This window comes from Aquarana catesbeiana, linkage group LG03 (assembly GCF_042186555.1).
Source record: "Aquarana catesbeiana isolate 2022-GZ linkage group LG03, ASM4218655v1, whole genome shotgun sequence".
Taxonomy (NCBI): domain Eukaryota; kingdom Metazoa; phylum Chordata; class Amphibia; order Anura; family Ranidae; genus Aquarana; species Aquarana catesbeiana.
Genome location: NC_133326.1, coordinates 685,031,583 through 685,048,219, shown reverse-complemented (window position 1 = coordinate 685,048,219; position 16,637 = coordinate 685,031,583). Strand labels below are relative to the sequence as shown.

Here is a 16,637-nt window from a genome sequence, read left to right as displayed (position 1 = left end):
TCCACTGACCTGGAACCTCTCCCACATGGAGCGCCATCTCAAGGATATTGCCTGGGTTCTTAAACGGTAGCACACCTCCCTCCTGGCTACAGCAACTGCTCCAACACCAACTCCCCTGAGCTATGCTCAGATCTGCCTTATAATGATTGTGTGCACCTGGACACACACACACAACCTGCAGAACTTCTGGAAAGCCCGGACACAAGACTGAAGACTCCATCCCTCCCAATGCTCTTTGAAGTCTTCAAGTTTTCAGCCCCAATCCAATCCAGTCCAAAATGCAGAGAAGACTTAAAGCATAGTTTTCTCTGCTCACCAATCTTCTGCTGGAACTTCTCAAACTGCCTCTTTGAGAGTCCTGTGTCCATTTTACACTAATTTTCACCAAGACCAGGGCTCTCACTCTCACAGTATATATACAGTATATACTGTATACAGGGGAAGATTTACTAATCTTATGTCGCTTAGCCAATCAGCTTCTAACTTCAGCTTGTTCAATTAAGCTTTGACAATAAAACCTACAAGCTGATTGAGTACTATGCAGAGCTGCACTCTGTTTTTAGTAGATCCCCCCCCCCCCCCACAGTATATACTGAATATATATATATATATATATATGTATATAACCTTCCAAGCTCAGCATGTACACAAAAATTCTTAAATGCATCGTGTCATAGATTTTAAAGTAAGCCCTTCATGTCATGAAAGATCAAGGCCATATTGTTTTGATGAGTTCTCTGTTTGCACACATTTTGGAATAAGTTCAACCACACACGTGATGGAGAAGCAATATTTGCAATGAAGACACATGCACACTGTTTTGTGGCTCTTTGGATTTATTTATATATTCATGTTACACAGTGCTTGCGATTACATGGTTCTGTTTATTTCTATATTTTTATTTTATGCGGTGCAGGGGTGAACATTTTGTTGGCAAAGTCATGTTTAGTTGGTGATTAGAGAGGTTTATTACTGTAGTTTTACTCATTTTTATCACATCGTTTTACTTGTTTTTGACATTTTATTTTAGCTGCTTCCATATGATATCGCATTGTATATCCAATTTGTTTTCTGGAGCAAACTGGACTATGCTTAAGGGACTTTTTTTGCCTTTCTCTGGATCATCTGTGGGAATAGGATAGTGTATATTGAGGTTTTGTATTTTGTTTTTTGTTTTTTCTATTGGTTGCACTAGATGGACTTTTTTCAACCTAACTTTGTAACTATATGGAGAAGCAAATTATTTTACTTTAGAAAACCACTTAAATACAGGGAGCTCAACCAGCAACCCACAGATCTGGGATGTGGACCCAAAGGTGGGCGTAAAAATCTGCTCTAACTTTGTAACACTTTGGTGGGCACCTAACCACCCAATAAGAACATTGGAGTTTCTTTTCACCATTATCCTGCCCAGTTTTGCTTTTACTTTGCTTCTGTTAATTTTTTATGCATTTATAATTGAAATTTTTAAATATCTATCATCTGCCTCTGTACTAGAGGATAGTGTGGATGTGACACAGTGACACGGGACCTGAGAGTAAGAAGATATCACCTGGGAGGGAGCAACCACAACCTCACCGACAGGACAGCTGAAATGAAGGACTCCATGATCTACCGGGGACTGACCCTGCTGGGCTTCCTGACTCTGTCCCACCTGGTTCTCAGCCAGTCCTGCAAGTTGCTGAAGGGGTTCCGAGTCCACGTCCTTTCTCGATGGTGGAGGAAGGACCTCAAGAAGTACGGGGGGTGGGCAGGTAAGTGTCTTTTGTATGTGCCGACAATTTTATCTGAACTTTTAACATTTCCAGAAGGTCTGGGATCCTCGGCATTCACATAAGCACTACATATTTAATTTTTTTTTCTGACTCTTGATAGATGCCCCTACAATCTCTTAAAGAGTAACTCCACTTTTGTTGAGGAAAAAACACTCATCTCTGGCTGATCTATGTACATTGCAAAGATTTTACCAAACCTTGTTGCAGATACCTACAGTACCTTTTGTCCGTGCAAAATTAATGGGAGTGGGAGTGATTTTATAATTATCAATCAGCTGCTGCACCTTTGGGGCTCTAATGAGGAAAGTGTCAGGGCCTGCACCCCTTTAGATGTGATTTACCTTTGGGAGGATCTCACCAAAAAATTACATTTTTGTTGCAGGGGATGCCCAAAATCTGACTTAGTGCAGTATCTTAGTGCAGACATCTGGAAAAATCAGTGAGCCAATCACACAAGCAGGAAATTACATTTCTGGGGTGGGTTCTGTACACCATCTGTATACAGAACACCCCCAGGCTACCATATTGCATTTTACAGAAAATTACAGCCCTGCAGATTGAAAATGAAAAGGTAATTTTTAAACACTTGCCAACTGCCCCATAGCAGATTTACTGCTACAGGGCTGCTGCGCTGCGTAAAATTACTATATATATATATATATATATATATATATATATATATATATATATATATATGATTTTGCACTTCCAGGTATCTGGCACGAGTGCGTGCCAAAGACGGCTCGCTCCCGCTGTGATTCTACACAGTGGGAGCTGATCAGGGGTAACCACGAACCCAATGTGCACCAGCACCTGCCGATTGTTCGGTACACAGGCAGAACGGCAGTCTTCCTATGTAAACAAGGCAGATTGGTCTTCTGTTAGTAAGGAAGGCATGGATCCTGTGTTCCTGCAAAGCAAGGAACACCGACCTATGCCTTCCACTAGTAAAATCACCTCCCCCACTACACTGAAACACCAGCTAGGCACACATTTAACCCTTTGATCGCCCCTTTCCAGACAGTGTCATTAGTACAATGACAGTGCATATATTTTAGCACCGATCACTGTATTAGGGGGCCTGATCCCCAAAAAAGTGTCAGAAGAGTCAGTTAGTATCCGTGTTGTCTGCTGCAATATCGCAGTCCCACTATAAGTCGCTGATCGTCGCAATTACTAGTATACACAGAATTAATAAAAATTCCATAAATCTTTCCCCTATTTTGTAGACGCTATATATTTTCTGCAAACCAATCAATATACGCTTATTGGGATTTTTTTTTTTACCAAAAAAACTTAGCAGAATACACATTGGCTTAAATTGATGAAAAATGTCGTTTTGTGTTTATAGCACAAAAAATAAAAACTGCAGAGGTGATCAAATACCACCAAAAGAAAGCTCTATTTGTGGGAAAGAAAGGACATATTTTTTTTTTGGGTACAGTGTTGCACAACCACGCAATTGTTAAATCAAGTAAAGTAAAGTAAGTAAATCAATATCGTATCACAAAAAATGGCTTGGTCATTGAGGGGGGTAAACCTTCCGGAGGTCAAGTTTTAATTATTCCTTTTTTTTTTTTTTTTTTTTAACTGTTGCTTTTAATTTAATAATTTTTTTTTTTTTTATTGCTGTCAGAAGGACCCTCCCAATTTATTTTCTTCAATTCTTATTCCAATAAATATTTATGATGATATTATAGACTTTTGTCAGATTCCTGTAAAAAATCTTTTATATCTGTATTTGTACCTGGGGAATTGGGAATGGAGGCCAGTCCCCTACTGGTCTCCAAAAGCAGAGAAGATGGACTATCTTGGTACTAGATTTGCTGCCCATGATCTGACGTTCGCAGTGATATCTCACATGTGTGGGAAGATCGATGTTTGTGAGCGTGCAGGACCGGCGCGTGCATTCACCTTTGTGAGCAAACACGTGGGGGGGGGGCACTTTTAATTATTTTTTTTTAACCAGTTGCCAACTGTATCATAGCAGATTTACTGCTACAGGGTGACTGCGCCGCTCTCCTCTATGGGGGATCGGATGATGACGGACTGCAGAGTCCGTCGTCACCTGATCCGATCCGAAAACGGATGGAAAAGTAGGTTTTTCCTCCGTTACACTTTTTCGGAGCGGGTCGGATGTCATCGGACATAACACTGCTGACATCCGACGCTCCATAGAGGTCTATGGAAGGTCCGTTCAGGTCCGCCTAAAAAAACTGACAGGCGGACCTGAACGGATCGTTCGTGTGAAAGAACCCCAAGTGTCAATGGTTCCCAAAAAAGCGTCAGTCCGATTTGTCCGCTGCAATATCGCAGTCCCGCTATTAGTCGCTGATCGTCGCCATTACTAGTAAAAAAATTAAATAAATAAAAATTCCATAAAAATATCCCATTGTTTGTAGATGCTACAACTTTTGCGCAAACTAATCAACGCTTATTGGGATTTTTTTTTTTAACAAAAACATGTAGCAGAATACATATTGGCCTAAATTTATGAAGAAATTCTTTTTTTTTTTTTTTTTTTTTTTTTTTTTTTTTAAGCAAAAAATATTTATTTCAAAATTGTCAGTCTTTTTTTGTGAACAAATACCACCAAAAGAAAGCTCTATTTATGGGGAAAAAAAGGGACATACATTTTATTTGGGTACAGCGTTGGATGACACAGTGTCGTATAGCAAAAAAATGGCCTGGTCGTGAAGGGGGGTAAATCTTCCGGAGGTCAAGTTTTAATTATTATTTTTTTTTTATTATTTAAACTGTTGCTTTAATTATTTATTTATTTCTTGATCACTTTTATTGCTGTCACAAGGACAAGGAATGTAAGCATCAATAGTCAGTGACAGGTACTCTTTATGGAGGGATCTGGGGTCAAAAAGTCCCCAAATCCCTCCCCTGCACTTAAAAGTATTCAAAACACCAAGATTGGTGTTTTTGAATGTTTTAATTTATTTGAAAATGACGCCGATGACATCCGGGTAAACCGGAAGTGGTGTCAGTTAATTGCTTCCGGGTTACCTCTATGGAGACAAAGCTGATCCCAGCTTTGTTAGGGTGTCTGGCCAGCTGGCAGATGTGCAGGCTGGTTGCTCGGGGCTCCCTGTGGGATGGAAGAACCGCAGGAGGGGGAACGGGACATCCCCTTATGTTGCTTGTAACGGCAATCAAGCAGCTAGTTAGCCGCTCCGATTGCTCTTACAAGCGAGTCAACCACGGGCTCTAAAAAATGGCATTGGGGCATCATCCCGGTACAACCACTTGAAGTCAAGAAATGTACTGGTACGTCGATTGGCTGCAAGTGGTTAAAGTGAAAAGACACCTTGTGAAAAGTCCATATGAACACTCTGAAAGGTGATTCACAGTGCACCCCCAACCATAAGTGCAATACAGCTCCTTGTCAGAGCTTGTTGACCTCTGTATTACAGATGGTCATATAGCGCTTTGGGGGATTTAGGTCTCCCTCAAACCAAAACGCATCTTTCTCCAGAGCTAATATGGACTGTATCACGAGCATCACTCAAAAATAAGACATAAAAGACACTCTCCTAGCGTAAAACTGTATAGTGAAAGTGTATTAAAGAATTAAAACGCACGCTCACGTGTTGAAAAATTGAAACTGGCTTTACGAACATGTGTGACTTCAAATGATGTTGCTACGAGCTTGTAAACTATTAGTCCCAACCATCCAATGAGGTCCACGTGCATGATGACGCCACCGTTGTAGGCTCCGCCCTACGCGTTTCGTCATATGGCGTCCTCTGGGGGGGGCGGTCAAAAGGGCAGTTTTATTTTCTATTTGTATATGTAAATTGAAGTATCTGATTTTCCAGTGCTGGCAGCTTTTACCTTATTTGTTAAACCTGAGCGTGCTGTTTTCCCATTAAATTGCAACATGGCTTGTAGAACAAATGTATATGCTATAATTTTTTTTTTTGTTTGCTGTTTTTTTTTTTTTTTTTTTCTAAATAAGTGAAGTTAACCTTCAAGACACTTCAAGGCAGATTTCTTTCATATAATTTATATACCTCTACAAACAATAAACACATACTGTACGTGACCAAGCCTGATCTGCCTTTTGTCGATGAGAATTGTCCCTGCGTTGTGACGTTAAGGATGTACTATATTGACTTTTAATATTGTTACCTCTTCTCGTTTTTAATTGCTATCTGTGTTTCCATTGAGATTTTGTATCACCTCCTGCGTGTCACCAACAGGAAATGGAATGAACTCCCACTACTGGGGACACAACACTAAAATATTCCAGTGTTTCAAAGTTGTCTTCACTATATTTAAAGCAATAAAAAGATGATAAAGTTTTGTCTGCAGTCCAGTGTAATGTGTGTGTGACTCTTAACAATGTACTTTTCCTATTTGCTCCCTTATTAATCTGTGAAAGATACCAATATTGTATTTTGTATATATATAAAATATATGCATTGGCCTGCCAGAAATCCAGAGCTGTCTTGGTCAATCTGCAGTCTTTTCTCAAGCTGTTCTATTAGCCCTATCCAGGTCACTTCTGTAGTACTAGCACACTTCCTGACCTAATGTGACAAGCTAATGCTCCTTTATTGATAGAGTACAATGAGTAAGCGTTGTCACTCTAAGACAGGAAATGTGTTACCGGCAGGATCATCAGATGAATAGAAAGGGAAAAAAGCTTGGTAAAACTACGCCTCCACCACATCTATGCTTTTGATAAACAGTTCACGAGACATAAAAAAAATTCAACTACTGTATTTGCAACATGCTATTTCTACAACATACAAGGCCTCTGCTTTCATAAAATATAGAATGTTTTGGGAGTTTTTAAGTAAGTTTATAGCCAAAAATGCAGATTTTTTTTTTTACATGTGTGCAAAAAATGAAAAAATAGCTCTAGAGGCAAAGTGTTTAAGCCATTTTTTATTTTGTTTTTATTTGATTAAAATTGCTGTGTTTGTTTCTACCTGTAAAAAAAAAAAAAAAAATTGCTGTTTGTTGTCTACAGTGGTAACAGGAGCTACAGATGGCATCGGAAAAGCCTACGCAGAAGAGGTAATGATTTGTTCCTCTATCCATCCCTCCTTCCCAATGTTGTGCTCCTCTAATATTATTTTCTTTCCTTCTGTAGCTGGCCAAAAGGGGCTTCAACGTGGTCCTCATCAGCCGGAACCTGGAAAAGCTTGAGAAAGTGTCAAGAGAGATCGGTAAGGGTTGTTTGTGTCTGTCCTCTCCATGGTAGAGTCCCCAGTCAAGCTGGCCATACACAAACAGGTTTTCATTCAAACGTTCCTCAAGAAATTCTGAAACCTCGTTCCTCAAGAAATTCTGAAACCTCATTCCTCAAGAAATTCTGAAACCTCGTTCCTCAGTACATCCTTTCTTTTATGCCATCATTGAGTTATTTAATTTATTTTGACATTCCCTAAAATTTCACCCGGCCTTACCATTTGAATGGAATTCTAGAAGTATTAAACAGGTTTTATTACAATTTTGTAAAATTGTTCTCAAATGAAAACCCCGTTCATCACTAGAATTATGTTCAAGAAAAATTTTCCATCCTGCTCCTTTGAATTTTCTCGTCACTTATGGTCAAAAATTAATGTTGATGTGACTCCACTAGCCATTAGAAAATTATACAGATGTTCCAAAAATAAACATTTTTGAACATAATTCTACTGGTTGCGACATGGGTGTTAGTTATCTCAATGGTGTTCAGCAGTTTTAAAGTGACTCCATGTAAGTCTGAATTTGTGTTTAAGGGCACAGCAGCCCACTTTTATTAAACAAATTTAAAGTTCCATCCAAGATTCCAAAGCAGGGGTTTCAGCAGTGGTGGAACTACCAGGGTCACAAAGGTCGCATTGGGCCCTGGCATTTCGCCACTGTCCAGGGGCCCCAGCGGGGTTGCTGGCCGCAGGGCTCTGAGCTGAGAGCATCTCTCTTATACAGCTCAGAGCCTGTACTGACAGTTCCCTCTGGGCTTCACACTTACCGTGGTGCACACAGGAGAAGAAGGAGAAGATTGTCTCTCCTCTCACACCCATAGGAGGGAGGGGGAACTGTCAGTGCAGGCTCTGGGCTGTATTAGAGAGATGCTCGCAGCCCAGAGCCCTGCGGCCAGCAACCCTGCTGGAGCCCTCAGACAGTGGCGGAACACCAGGGCCTGGTCGCAAGTGTGACCCTTGTGACCCTGGTAGTTCCATCACTGCTGAAACCCCTGCGAGGGAATCTTTGACGGAACGTTAATTTTATTTATTAAAAGTGGGCCCGTAAACACAGTTCAGACTTACGTGGACTCACATTAAAACTGCTGAGGAGGCACTGATGGGCGGAACTGATGGGCACTGATAGTCAGCACTGTGATGGGTACTGATAGGCGACATTGATGTGCACTGATGGGTGGCACTGATGGGTGGCACTGATAGGCAGCACTGATAGGAGGCATTGATCAGCACTGATAAGAGGCACTGATGGGCACTGATAGGCTGCGCTGATAATCAGGGCATTGATGATCAGTGCCCTGATTATCAGTGTAAACAATATACTGACAATCTTGCTGGTTAACGGCTTTCCTTTCCTCACACATAAACAGCGTGGGAGGAAATGACTGCCGATAACCAGCAAGTCTGTTTACATGTGATCAGCTGATCACATGGCAAAGGGCCGCTGTGATTGGGCACATGGGAGGCAGGGTTCCTAGAGGATGTTCATGGATGCCCCCACAGAACTGTAAGCAGGGGGATCAGATGGAGGGGGGTCAGGGGGACCCTTCATGGTTTCTTGCACCGGGGCCCTGAAGGTTCTAGTTACGCCTCTGAGTTTCAGCTTCACTCAGCAACAACGTTAATAGACAATACCAAGCCACCTGGCTCTCCTGTCAGCAGCATCACGGCTCTCTCTGGTCTCCCATACTATGGTCATTTTTTAGGCTCACTCAGCCTATGCTTGCAGCACCTCACTGCATGGACCAACTCGTGGCCTCTGACCGAGGTTCTCCCAGCACCCCAGGCTCTCCCACTTCCCAGGAACACAGGACTCCATCCAGCCCCTTCTGTGGACTTGATCATTGCAGAGGTTCAGTCGGACGGTGAACAGAGTGTTGCCAGAGATGAAGGAGAAGCAGTTGTCACATGGGACAACCACTCCTGTTAGCAGAGGCAAGTGAGAACCGGAGGTCAGAGATAAAGGGGACACCATCACCAGTAAGGAACAACTGCTTCTGTTATCAGAGGCCAAGTTTGTGAAGTCTGAAGTACCAGAGCAGCCTTTTTCACTAACCGGGGACGGTGAACAAGTTGGGAAAGCTTCAGCGTCCAAGTCAGGGAACCAGCGGGTGAACGTGAGTGACACTTGAAGAGGATTCAGCGGGTTAGCTGAGAGCCAAGCCAGGGACTTAGCAGGTAGCGAGGGTGACACTTGGAGTGTACAGCGGGTTAGAAGTGGAAGAGCTCAGGGGATCCAGCCAGCGGCTGGGGTCTGAAGGTCTGGTGAGAAGACTGGGAGCTCAGTGAAAAAAGCTACAGCGGGAGGCTGTGAGATGGAGGCCAAGTCTAACACAACAGGGATACCAAGCCTGGTATGTGTACAGATCTGTGTTGAAGTCAACCTACAAGTTCAGTTGCCATAGGAGACAGCAGTTCTACAAGTAGAGTGCTACAATCAGCTTACCCTCAACCTGTATAGCTGTCTGCCTATTTTGTCTCGGAGTCTGCCAACTGCTATTGCATCTGCCTAAGGGTGTTCAGGCCCTAACCCTCTCTCCCCCAGTTCTTGTTAAAAGACAATAAATCTCTTTAGTTGGCATTCAAAAAGTGACTGGCGCCCAATCATTCTATCTTGCATTACACCCACTATGCCTAGTAACCCACTCTACAAAGAAGGATGTCAGCTCTCCCTGACTCTGGAGGTCACCATTAGGTTTCTAGGGGTCGGGGCCCTTGCTACACTTATTGGTTCTGTATTCTCTAAAAGGGGTGATACTGGGAGGTGGGTAGGGGGTGGAACCAAGGCATGGTGCTCAGAGGTGGGTAGGGGGCAGAGACGAAGGGTGACTCAGAAGGAAGGGGTTCCTGCGCCTACAATCTGAGAAAAAAAGCCCCGTCTATACTCAAGCAAAAAAGGTAAAAAAATGGATAAAAAGTTGAGCAGACTCGAGGACTTGTTTTTGTTTTTTGCTGCCGTCACTCTATGTTTCTATGATTGTAAGATCTTGACACATTCCATTTCATTTGCTTAGGATACATTTTTTTTATTAAAAAATGTTTATTTTTTTACCCTTGGCTAACAGTTGCACATTCTTTCCACAGAGCATCAGACTCAGCAAAAGACCCGAATCATCCAGGCTGATTTTACGAAAGGACTGGAGATCTACTCCAACATTGAGGATGGCTTGAAGGACCTGGACATTGGAGTGCTGGGTAATAGCTGTCTCCGGAGGGCTGAAACAGACCGGAAAGAAGGGTTTAACCTCTTAAACTCTCACACCTGTACACCCCTTATGGAGCAGAGCAGTTTTTACATTGTTGCTTTGGCCTTGTTTATCCGCTTGCTGACTGCATAACTTAGTTATACGGCAGGAGAGTGGCTCTCCTGTGCCAGGTCATGTACTGGGTACGTGATCCCACAACTTCTAGGTAGGGAGTGCGTGCCGCTGGTGCCACGGCTGTGCTGTGATTTGACTCAACACAAGCCGATCAGCGGGTGTCGGCCAAAGGATTGTCTGCCAGCACTCGCTGATCGGCAAGGAGAGATAAAGAGCTCTGCCTATACAGTGGGGACAGAAAGTATTTAGACCCCCTTAAATTTTTCACTCTTTGTTATATTGCAGCCATTTGCTAAAATCATTTAAGTTCATTTTTTTCCTCATTAATGTACACACAGCACCCCATATTGACAGAAAAACACAGAATTGTTGACATTTTTGCAGATTATTAAAAAAGAAAAACTGAAATATCACATGGTCCTAAGTATTCAGACCCTTTGCTCAGTATTTAGTAGAAGCACCCTTTTGATCTAATACAGCCATGAGTTTTTTCACACCTGGATTTGGGGATCCTCTGTCATTCCTCCTTGCAGATCCTCTCCAGTTCTGTCAGGTTGGACGGTAAACGTTGGTGGACAGCCATTTTTAGGTCTCTCCAGAGATGCACAATTGGGTTTAAGTCAGGGCTCTGGCTGGGCCATTCAAGAACAGTCACTTGTGAAGCCACTCCTTCATTATTTTAGCTGTGTGCTTAGGGACATTGTCTTGTTGGAAGGTAAACCTTCGGCCCAGTCTGAGGTCCTGAGCACTCTGGAGAAGGTTTTCGTCCAGGATATCCCTGTACTTGGCCGCATTCATCTTTCTCTCGATTGCAACCAGTCGTCCTGTCCCTGCAGCTGAAAAACACCCCCACAGCATGATGCTGCCACCACCATGCTTCACTGTTGGGACTGTATTGGACAGGTGATGAGCAGTGCCTGGTTTTCTCCATACATACCACTTAGAATTAAAGCCAAAAAGTTCTATCTTGGTCTCATCAGAGCAAAGAATCTTATTTCTCACCATCTTGGAGTCCTTCAGGTGTTTTTTAGCAAACTCCATGCGGGCTTTCATGTGTCTTGCACTGAGGAGAGGCTTCCGTCGGGCCACTCTGCCATAAAGCCCCAACTGGTGGAGGGCTGCAGTGATGGTTGACTTTCTACAACTTTCTCCCATCTCCCGACTGCATCTCTGGAGCTCAGCCACAGTGATCTTTGGGTTCTTCTTTACCTCTCTCACCAAGGCTCTTCTCCCCCCGATAGCTCAGTTTGGCCGGACGCCAGCTCTAGGAAGGGTTCTGGTCGTCCCAAACGTCTTCCATTTAAGGATTATGGAGGCCACTGTGCTCTTAGGAACCTTAAGTGCAGCAGAATTTTTTTTGTAACCTTGGCCAGATCTGTGCCTTGCCACAATTCTGTCTCTGAGCTCTTCAGGCAGTTCCTTTGACCTCATGATTCTCATTTGCTCTGACATGCACTGTGAGCTGTAAGCTCTTATATAGACAGGTGTGTGGCTTTCCTAATCAAGTCCAATCAGTATAATCAAACACAGCTGGACTCAAATGAAGGTGTAGAACCATCTCAAGGATGATCAGAAGAAATGGACAGCACCTGAGTTATATATATGAGTGTCACAGCAAAGGGTCTGAATACTTAGGACCATGTGATATTTCAGTTTTTCTTTTTTAATAAATCTGCAAAAATGTCAACAATTCTGTGTTTTTCTGTCAATATGGGGTGCTGTGTGTACATTAATGAGGAAAAAAATGAACTTAAATGATTTTAGCAAATGGCTGCAATATAACAAAGAGTGAAAAATTGAAGGGGGTCTGAACACTTTCCGTCCCCACTGTATAAACAAGGCAGAGCTCTGTCCTGTCAGCGGGGATGTGATAGATTTTCTTGGAATAAAATCCATCACATCTCTTAGTAAAATCAGCACACTGTGTACACATAAACACCGGCTAGGCACACATTTAACCCTTTGATCGCCTTAGATGTTTAACTCCTTCCCAGCCAGTGTCATTAGTACAGTGACAGTGCATATTTTTAGCACTGATCACTGTATTGGTGTCACTGGTCCCCAAAAAAGTGTCAGTTAGTGTCAGACTGTCTGCCGCAATATCACAGTCCCACTATAAGTCACTGATCACTGCCATTACTAGTATAAAAATAAAAAAAAATCAGTATATATCCAATAGTTTGTAGACGTTATAACTTTGGTGCAAACCGCTCAATATACACTTATTGGGATTTTTTTTACCAAAAATATGCAAAAATATGCAGCAGAATACATATTGGCCTAAATTTATGAAATTTGATTTTTTTTTTCAATTTTTTATTGGATATGTTTTATAGCAGAAAGTATAAAATATTACTTTATTTTCAAAATTGTCGCTCTTTTTTTGTTTACAGCGCAAAAAATAAAAAAAAAAAACTGCAGAGGTGATCAAATACCACCAAAAGAAAGCTCTATTTGTGGGGAAAAAAAGGACATAAATTTTATTTGGGCACAGCGTCGCACGACCGCGCAATTGTCAGTTAAAGTAAAGCAGTGCCGTATCGCAAAGAATGTCCTGGTCGTGAAGGGGACGTAAGTGGTTAAAGTGGAACTTTACTCTCCCAATCAACTGTGATTATTTGCTGCTAGTCTTAATAAATAGATAGAAAAGTATATCATATTTACTTGTTTTAAACTTGTTTTTAAAATTTCTTCAGTTACTTCCTGGTTTCTTTCCTAGGTAAATTATGTCATACATCCCCAAAAAAACGACAACATAAACTTAATTTCTGTACAGCGTTGCACGACTGCGCAATTGTCAGTTATGTGATGCACTGCCGTATCGCAAAAAAAAAAATGTCCTGGTCATAAAGGGGGGTAAATCTTCCGGAGGGCGAGTGGTTATAGAACAATAACTTTTTTATTACTTAAAACGGATCTTCACTGCATTTGAGCACCACAAACAAAAAAAAACACTATTTAATTCATTTTTAATATTCAAAGCAAACTCCCCCATCCATCCATGTCTCAATGCTTTATTTGGTTGAGAAATCACCTTGAAAAACAAATCAGCCCCCGCCCAGCATTTCTGGCTGTGGTCATCTTGAGTAAGGGCAGATGATTCATGTAGCATTTACCTCCTGAAATCCATCTGCCCTTAGCTTAAGCATGCATGCAAGAGGGCGTGCTTAGCTGAGAAAACTCCTCCTCCTCTCCTTCCCTCCTGAAGACTCCTGGGATGTAGGACATAATTTGCCTAGGCAAGGAACCAGAAAGTAACTGAAGAAATGTAAAAAAAAAAAAAAAAAAAATTAAAACAAGTAAATATGATCTACTTTCTTTTCTATTCATTAAGGCTAGCAGCAAGAGGATTAAAAATAATCAATGTTGATTGGGAGAGTGAAGTTCCACTTTAACCACTTTCCCTCCGGCAGAGTTACCTTATCCCCCCCTCCTTCATGACCAGGCCATTTTTTGAGATACAGTCGGGGTTGCCACCTCATCCCTTTAAACCTGAACACATATGAATTTCACAGGTTCTGAGGCTAATTTAATGCAGATAAGGCACCAAATGGATTTAATTTCCACCTTAACCACTTGCCGCCTGCCATATAGCAAAATGACGGCGGCAAAGTGGTTTCAACATCCTGACTGGGCGTCATATGACGTGATCAGGATATCGAGCCGCTGCGCGCCCCCGGGGGTGGGCATCGCGGCGATCGTTCTTGCGGGGTGTCAGTCTGACACACCGCAATTCCGATCTCTGACAGAGACTCTTTACCACGTGATCAGCCGCGTCCAATCACGGCTGATCACAATGTAAATTGGAAGAGCCGGTGATCGGCTTTTCCTCACTCGCGTCTGACGGACGCGAGTAGAGGAGAGCCGATCGGCTGCTCTCCTGACAGGGGGGGGGGTCTCTGCTGATTGTTTATTAGCACAGCCCCCCCCTCAGATCCCGCCCAGGACCACCAGGGAAGCCGCCCAGGACCACCAGGATGGCCACCACACTCGACCACCAGGTATGCCCCCTAGACCCCCAGGGAAATACCAATCTGTGCCCAGGCAGCTGCCAATCAGTGCCCACTCCAATGCCTACCACTGCCAGTGCCACCAGGGATGCCTATCAGTACCCCATATCAGTTCCGCGTATCAGTGCCACGTATCAGTGCCCAGCAGTGCCGCATATTAGTGCCCATCAGTGCCGCCTATTAGTGCCACCCTATCAGTGCCCAGCAGTGCTGCCTTTCAGTGCCCAGTGTCGCCTATCAGTGCCCATCACTGCCAACCAGTGGCACTCAGTGCCACCCATCATTGCCCATCAGTGTTGCATATCAGTGCCACCCATCAGTGCCGCCTACCAGTGCCCATCAGTGCCGCATATCAGTGCCCGTCAGTGCCCGTCAGTGCACCGCTCACTGGTGCCACCTCATTGGTGCCACCGTATCAGTACCTGTCAGTGCCGCCTTATCAGTGCCCATCAGTGAAAGAGAAAACTTACTTATTTACACATTTTTTTAACAGAAACAAAAGCAAAACTTTTCTTTTTTTCAAAATTTTCGGTCTTTTTTTATTTGTTTAGCAAAAAAAAAAAAAACCGCAGAGGTGATCAAATACCACCAAAAGAAAACTCTATTTGTGGGAAAAAATTATAAAAATTTAGTTTGGGTACAGTGTAGCATGACCGCGCAATTGTCATTCAAACTGCGACAGCACTGAAAGCTGAAAATTGGTCTGGGCAGGAAGGTGTATAAGTGCCCTGTATTGAAGTGGTTAATCAGCCAGAGAACCTGAGTAATTAATATGTGTTCGGGTTTAAAGGGATGAGGTGGCAACCCTAGATGCGGCACTGCCTTACTTTACTGACAATAAACAAACAAAGATTTAGGGGGCACACCCTAAAAAATACATTAAAAATGGTGCAGTCATAAGACTGTATAGACAAAAAACAAAGATTACAGCGCACACATACAAAAATGACATTTACCTCCTGCAGGGCTATTTAAAATGTGCCCCCCCACCCAATCTTTGTTTTTCTGTTGTATGGATTCTGACCAAATCCCTTTGGGCTGGAGCACCCTACTCCCCATCATTGCCTCCTATTAGTGTCCACCTGTGTTATAGGAGTTCTCCCATATAGAGGAGTGTATTTCTCCCATGGTTCAGAGAAGCAGGATTTTCCATTCTATGGATAGTGTAGGACCCACTGATATTGGGGTACTTTGAACTAGTAGTGGGCGTACCACTATATGACCATATGATGTAACTAAATCCCCATATTTTCTGAATATGTTCAGGTGTTTTAAATAGCCCCGCAGGAGGTAAATGTCATTTTTGTTATGTGTGTGCTGTAATCTTTTTGTTTTGATTTTACTGACCATTGCGCGGTCGTGCGACGTTGTACCCAAATAAAATTGATGTCCTTTTCTCCCACATATAGAGCTTTCTTTTGGTGGTATTTGATCACCTCTGCGGTTTTTATTTTTTGTGCTAAAAACAAAAGACAATGTTGAAAAAATTTTTTAAAAATTCTTACTTTCTACTATAAAACATATCCAATAAAAAGACGTAAATAATCAAACTTCTTCATCAGTTTAGGCCAATATGTACTGTATTTTGCTAGATATTTTTGGTAAAAAAAATACCAGTAAGCGTATATTGATTGGTTTGCGCAAAAGTTATAGCGTCTACAAACGTGATAGATTTATGGAATTTTTTTTACTAGTAATGGCGGCGATCAGTGACTTATAAAGGGACTGCGACATTGCGGTGGACAAATCGGACACTTTTTGGGGACCAGTGACCAGTGACACCAACACAGTGATCAGTGCTAAAAATATGCACTAACACTGTACTAATGACACTGGCGGGGAAGGAGTTACCATCAGGGGCGATCAAAGGGTTAAATATGTTCCTGAGGGCCCTTTCACACTGAGGCGGTTTGCAGGCACTATTGCGCTAATAATAGCACCTGCAAACTGACCCAAAACAGCCGCTGCTGTCTCTCCAGAGTGAAAGCCCCTCTGACACCACAGGGAAAGCCATAGGGAAGTCCCCGTGCATCAGAGGAGGCGGGGTCACCGGGTGGCCCCGCCCTCAGTTATATAAGAGCTGTCACAAGAACCAAAGCGTCACACAGCGGGAGACTCCCATTGAGGCGGATCGTCCGGAGGACGAAGCGGGGAAGGAGAAGCCGGAGGAAGATGCCGGAGGAGAAGACCGGAGGAAGAAGCAGAGGACCGGAGGAAGAAGCAGAGGAAGATAGAGGAAGAAGCAGGGGAAGAACAAGATGGAGGAAGAAGAAGAAAACCAAAGGAAGACCAGAAGAAGATGGAAGAAGAAGCGGGGAAAAAAGAAGA

General features: G+C 42.9%; 1 protein-coding gene across 3 annotated transcripts in view; it reads left to right on the top strand.

Moving 5' to 3' along the window:
* The first annotated feature begins 791 nt into the window (after nucleotides 1-791).
* LOC141133545 (very-long-chain 3-oxoacyl-CoA reductase-like) overlaps nucleotides 792-16,637 on the top strand; it is a 101,858-nt gene continuing 86,012 nt past the window's right edge. The window contains exons 1-4 of one of the 3 annotated variants that reach the window (XM_073622990.1): nucleotides 801-1,754; nucleotides 6,763-6,809; nucleotides 6,886-6,961; nucleotides 10,064-10,174. In XM_073622990.1, the coding sequence (XP_073479091.1) occupies nucleotides 1,595-1,754; nucleotides 6,763-6,809; nucleotides 6,886-6,961; nucleotides 10,064-10,174 (394 nt within the window). In that variant the 5' untranslated portion in view covers nucleotides 801-1,594. Of the gene's footprint in view, nucleotides 1,755-6,762; nucleotides 6,810-6,885; nucleotides 6,962-10,063; nucleotides 10,175-16,637 lie in introns of all 3 variants that reach the window. The other 2 variants (XM_073622992.1, XM_073622991.1) reach the window with 2 other exon arrangements.